General features: G+C 50.3%; 1 protein-coding gene across 5 annotated transcripts in view; it reads right to left on the bottom strand.

Moving 5' to 3' along the window:
• Nucleotides 1-542: 542 nt before the first annotated feature.
• The window catches only part of arhgap32b (Rho GTPase activating protein 32b), a 78,754-nt gene continuing 73,177 nt past the window's right edge, over nt 543-6,119 (bottom strand). For all 5 annotated transcript variants that reach the window (XM_076980560.1, XM_076980561.1, XM_076980562.1 and 2 more), the window contains 3 exons: nt 5,358-6,119; nt 4,441-5,108; nt 543-4,347 (listed from right to left, as the gene is read on the bottom strand). In XM_076980560.1, coding sequence (XP_076836675.1) covers nt 2,116-4,347; nt 4,441-5,108; nt 5,358-6,119 — 3,662 coding nt within the window. In that variant the 3' untranslated portion in view covers nt 543-2,115. The remainder of the gene's footprint in view (nt 4,348-4,440; nt 5,109-5,357) is intronic.

The following is a 6,119-nucleotide window of genomic DNA, read 5'->3' as shown; positions in this document are numbered from 1 at the left end:
GTCTGGAAGGCTCATTTCATATAACCTCCATGCACATGTTCTAGGGGAAGTCATTACTGAAGGAATCTTAACACACACTCACCAGCCACATTATTATAAACACCCTGTGGGTGGACGGTTATAAACTACAGTCCATTTATTGGAATGTGCACCTGTGGCAGCCATATTCTGGCCCTTCATCAGTGGTCTTCTTCAGAAATATTAGAGTCACTACCAGCTGGACAGGGGTGGACCACTCTCAACCCAGTAGTGACACCAACACACACCCCCCAAAACAAACCACCAGATCAACATCCAAGCCATGAGAATGTCAGAGTGCGTGAAATGTTGAGAATGGCCCACCACCACCCAAACAATATCCCAATATCCAGATAGTAGTAGTGGTCATATGGTCAGTACCTGACCAGTGATGAAGTTAGGGTGGCTGACAAAGTCCACATGTTTACAGATGAGCTAACTCTTATTATACACTTATTAAATGTACACAGAAGACAGGTAACTCAAAATGGCTTGTGAGTGTATATTAACCACATTCCAATAGGTCCCATTAAAGTCCTATACTTTATTTCGCTTTTTTGGTTTTCAAACCGAACCATCTTTTCACAGTCTAAAAGAACCCAAACAAATGAAAACAACAAGGCAGATTTTAATCATAAAATTGCCTACAACGATGAAAAATGATTCCATAGCGCTACTGGTGAGACAACTTTCTGAAGACAAACAAAAAAGTTATAAGGGGCAGGGAAATACCACTTAAAATCCCCATTAACATTTGATGAAGTATGTTCCTAGGTTTTCCAGTTGGGGATCTTATTCAGAGAATATATTTATTTTTTTGCTATGTAGAATAAACTTATACCTTTACAACAATTTAACAAAACACAAACATGCAGCAGATGTGGCAAAACATAAAACAAACAAACAAAAACAGCCCCCCTCATTTTGAAACACTCCTTTAACTGAGTATATCTATATTAAATATTTCAGAAATATAACTTTCCATTCCCTCTTTAGACCATGTGCTTTGGATTACATGTAAAGCACAAATGATGCAAGACATGGAAACAATTCTCATAAGGGGTTCCAATGACAGAACCATGTCATAGCAAATTCTACTGTAAAATGTGTCAATATTAAGTGTTAATTGAAGAAAATCTTTAAATATAAGTCATTAAGGTGCTGGTTTAAAGGTTATCCAACTAAAGCATGTTCATGTTTTCACCTGCTAAACTTTATCACTAGTACCCAGTCAATAAAACATTTCCTTGCCATCTTCATAAGTGGGGAAAGACGAGACCAGTTATCTCTGCTAATGCATTCTGGCCCTCAGAAGCTCAGTCAGTAACCAGCACAGCTGCAGGAATGCTTTCTCAGTTACAACTCTCATTTCATCATTTGGTCCTTCTGACAAACCAGATCATCGCCACCAAAAACAGTTAATTAAAATCTAGTCTGTTGAATTCAGCTCATAGCAAAAATACACTGTATACTTGTAATGGCACAGTTGGGAGAACGAATGATCAAACTGCACATTTTGGGCCCCAAACCCACAGGCAGAGGAGTCCAGGTTAACGTACCACCTAGTTGTGTACACATAGTGGCAGGGTTTGATGTTAGCACGGATGTTCTCCCACCACTATTACTGTAACATTCAGAAGTACACAATGGAGATCAAGGTACACAGAACTGTTCTGTAAGATAGATTACATGCATTTCTAAAATGCAAACCATTTCCCTCCCACAATTATGCCCGATACCCAAGCGATCCTAATATAAACAAAACAGAACATAAAAAAAATCCCTTATAACCAGTAGTATTTTCTTTTCAGTTATTATGTTTCTGGTTCAGATGCATGTACCATTTATCTATCACATACAGTATCTACAGTATAACTGGCACTTTTCTCAACATCACTTTGTGGCTCTTTACTCTACTGAAGAAGTCGTGGTACATTCAGTTCCGTAAAAGGTCTTTTTCAGAATTTTACACATTAAAAAAGTGAAATCAAATGGAAACAGTCATGAGACAGTCCACTGTCCTGCAGAGACTGCTGAACTTGAAAGTCTGAAACAGTTACCAACATTTAAAATCCCAAACCATCAGTGAGAATCTGCTCACTCCGTGTTAATCTCCGCTTCGGGCCGCTGCATGGCAAGCTCAGCTTGGATGAAAGCACCCTGTCCCAAGGCAGTGGAGTATGCGCGATTGCTGTGTGTGGCTGTGTATCCAGGGGGTTGGTAGGAGCTCAAGCCCCCACGGCTTAGCAGGGAGCTTTGGGAATGAGGTACCAGATGGTAATCATCCAGATTATCATAGTGGGATTGTAGAGAAACAGCATTTTGCCTTTGTCCATGTGGCAGGTGAGAACAAGACCCACCGTGGTCTCTGTCCAGACTGTCCTGTATGTGAGGAGGAGGGTTAGGCTGAGTTAAGTGCTGTCGTTCTCTGACACTATGGGATCTCTCCGGTTTTGGAGGGGGAATGGGTTTCACTGGGACTGCCTGCTGGTCTTCTTCGCTGCTAGTGGTTTTGACCCTGCTGACGTGCCGCTCCAGGTCTGGGCGATCGTACCTGGGCTGGTAGCTCCTGTTGTCGGGGTGATCCTGCCACTGTTTGCCACTTGACTGCTTGTCCGCCAGCTCAAACTTGGACTCGAGATGGCCGCCGTCCGACGGGTGTGGCGTGCTTCGGGCCAGCGGCTGCGAATGGGCAGACTGATGGGTCCGGGAGCTGCTCTGTTTGGGCGCAGCGACCTTATCTCCCATTCCATTTCCCTGGCAGTACTTCTCGGTTTCCATATACATGAGAACATCAGGGTCTGAGGTGACGTGTCGAGGAACGTGCTGCGTGGCGGGGGCGCCACCGTATCGCCCGTCCTTCCCTTCCACGGTGATCAGCCCAGCTTTACCCGGATCCGATTTACTCCGCGAGTGCAACATTTCCAACCCCCCGATGTCTGCTTGCATGTAGGGCCCCACGTTGTCGTACTGGGACATGACGGGGCCTTTCACCTTTTGCCTGGCTCGACTTTCTCTGCGAATAGAATGGACGCGAAACCTCTCGGCTTCCTCTGGGTCCCAGGCGAAATAAACAGCCCCCTTGGTGCCATGGTAAGGGGGCATGTCCCTGCTTACGAAGCTATGCTCCTTCACTGGAATGACGTGGCGTGACAGGTAATGATAGCCTCCGGACTTGCCCCCTGACCTGGCGAGGTGAGGGCCAGCGTCACGGCTGCTGAAGGAATGGAAGTGGCGCAATCGGATCGTACCGTAGGGATCCACGTCGTAATAGGGAGCATCCAGAGGGTGGGAACCAGAGTACGGGCTGTACCGGTACTGCACCCTCCCGTTCTCGAAGTAAGGCTGCAGCTGGGTGACGTGATATTCGGTCTGTGAGGGCTGTTGGTAAGACTTGCAGTGGTAGACCGGCCGCTGGTAGTAATAGAGCTCGTCGGCTGGAGGGACCTCTGTTCTGGTCATGGGCACTGAACGAATGGCGGTGGGCGGCACGTGTAGCGAGTGCACCCTGCGGATAGTGGGATACACAGCTGCCCCGTCGAGGGGACCGTAGCCATGGTTGCGGTGCATCGATCCTGAAGAAATGTACTCGCCCCTTATTGGACCACGCGATTTTATGGACTGGTGCAAGGATCTTGGTCCTATTGTATTGTAGCGGCCATCTCCGTGGCCCCTGTAGGAAATCTGAGGCTCCGACTTGGATACGCAAGAGAGGTGCGGGGGAACGCTCTCGGGCCGGTAATGGCAGGTCATGGACTGCGGCCCAGCGGGAACGGACCTCTGGTGGTAGTAAGGTTCCCCCGCGGGATCTAGCAAGGGCGTTTCTCCTTTAGAGTGGTAAACGTAGGCTGACTGATGCACGGAAGACTTGCGTTGTGATGAGTGGGACTGCGGAGGGGTGTCGTCCAGCGATGGAGGCAGCGAAGCTTCGGCCAGCATGGCGTGGTAGGCAGCCACGCTGTTCGCCTCCGCCTTAGAGAGGGCCGCCGTTGCTAGTTTGCTCTCCAGTGAGCGAACAGGTGGCACGGGCGGAGCGGCGCCATGGGGGTGGTGGTGGTGTTGGTGGGGGGGGATACTTTCCGCTCGAGGGGTCACCGGCTTGACGGCCTCGCGAGGCCTTTCTGCAGACTGCTCCGGGGGTGCAGCTGGAGTGGGTGCGACCCAAGCGCTGGCTGGGGCCTTACACTGGGGGAGGTGCTGCGGTTGAGGCTGTGACTGGAACTGTACTTGAGGTTGACTCTGCATCTGACGCTGAGGCTGGAGAATCGCAACCGGCTGCTCGGGGGACTTTTTAGCCGATGGTGTCGAGACACTTTCAGCAGCGTGAAACTGAAAAATAAAATACAGTAAGTCGTGTTAAATCAGTTTGCTCTTTTTCCCCCTCTCCTAAACCTGTGGATGATTGGGATGGTAAAAGCTCACCTCAGAACTTGGTTGTGGTGTGACCCCATGTGTGACTTCCTTCTTGCCCACGGTGAGTGCATTAGCAGCAGTGGTTGTGGTAAAAGTGCTGACCAGTGTGTGGGCCACAGGAAGCTGCTGCCCCTCTGGACTTTGGTGAGGTGGAGAAAGCTGAACGGGTTGGCTAGCAGGAGCAGCGTTCTGGCTCGGGGCAGCTGAAGTTACAGTGGCCTCAGTGTTGCTGGGAGTGCTGGGTGACTTTGTAGGGTCGACTATGCTGAGGTGCAGGCTAGTGCAGTGGGTTAGTGCGGGATCAGACGAGTTACAGGGAGGGGGCGTGGAGGAGGGGGCAGGAGTCTGGGGCACTTCCGCTGCTCCTTCCTTGGACGCCTGCGTTTGGAGGGTGGGAGGGGGCGGCCAGTCCAGGGTTTCCAGCAGCTCCTGTGGCCTGAGGGGTGAGAGTGGTGTAGGAGGTCCAGAGGATCTCCCCTGAGACAGAATGGTGGCCTGCTGAGCAGATTCAGCTAAGGCTAAAGCCAGCATGCGGGCAGCATTCTTTGGTTGGGGAGGAGGGGGGAGTAGGGACACAGAGCTAACTGGAGCAGTGCCCTTTGGTTGGGGGGGAGAGGGGAGCAGGGACACAGAGCTGACTGGAGCAGTACCCTTTGGTGGGTCCAAAGCTACAGTTCCTAGGGAAGAACAAAACACAGGAAGCATATGAAAATAAAGGATAATGCCAACAACCAATAGTGAGCAATATCTACTCACTCACTCACTATGCATTAATGATTACTGTTCAGTAGTTCAGTTTTATTCTATATTTATAAGAGCCATGCATAATGTTAAAGATTAGTTCACCAAGCCTGAAAATAAAATGGTTATTTGAAACTTTGGAAGTTCAAAACCAAGATGTGCGTGTGCAGCTTGGTCATATTTACCGGGCGGTTCTTGAGCACTGGTGGTTCCTGTTCGCTCCACCTCTGATGTCCCTTTGGTCTCCTTATTCTCACACAAAGCAGATTTAGACAGAAGCTCAAGCTTAATGGCTTCACCTAGAGGCAGATCAGTGGATTTGAAAGACAATGAGCTCATTTTGGAGGGAGAATCTTGGGGGGAAGAAGGAGAAGATGGCTGCAGCAGGGGGCTCTCTGGTCCTTTACTGGGTGTAGAGGCGTCTTTAGGGTCAAAGATACTCAGGGGTGCCAGTGTGGAAAACTTTTCACAGCTGGCAGGAGTCTGGGACAGGGGTTTCTCAGGAGCGTTAGAGCCCAGTTGTGTAGCATCTCTCAAGGCCGGACACAGTTTAGAAGGCCGGTAAGGGCTGGTGACCTTCGCTCTGACGGGTGAAACCGCCTCCGAGCCGCCGGCGCTGCCGGGGCTCCTCTTCAGACTCACAGCGTCGGCCTCGCTCGAGAGGACGGAGCTCTCCGCCAAGGGCAAGCTGCACTGGAAAGACATGGGATCAAAGTCTAGAGTGGCCATGCCAATGTCAGGGGGGCTCAAGTCCACGTCATCAGCAGAGCGGGGTGGAGAGATGAGAGCCGGCACGCAGATAGGGCCGTCGTCCCCGTCACTGTCTCCGTGGCCCACGTTATCATAAGAGTTGCAGTGCTGTCTGTCTAGCAGATCCCCGTTGAAGGACGTGGACAGGGCGTCACTGCTGGAACGAGGCCTGCGGGGCCGGTACACCTTAGACTCTC

The sequence above is a fragment of the Brachyhypopomus gauderio genome, chromosome 18 (assembly GCF_052324685.1).
Source record: "Brachyhypopomus gauderio isolate BG-103 chromosome 18, BGAUD_0.2, whole genome shotgun sequence".
NCBI lineage: Eukaryota > Metazoa > Chordata > Actinopteri > Gymnotiformes > Hypopomidae > Brachyhypopomus > Brachyhypopomus gauderio.
The sequence above is the reverse complement of the archived record's forward strand: the minus strand, read 5'-3'. Positions and strand labels throughout refer to the sequence as shown.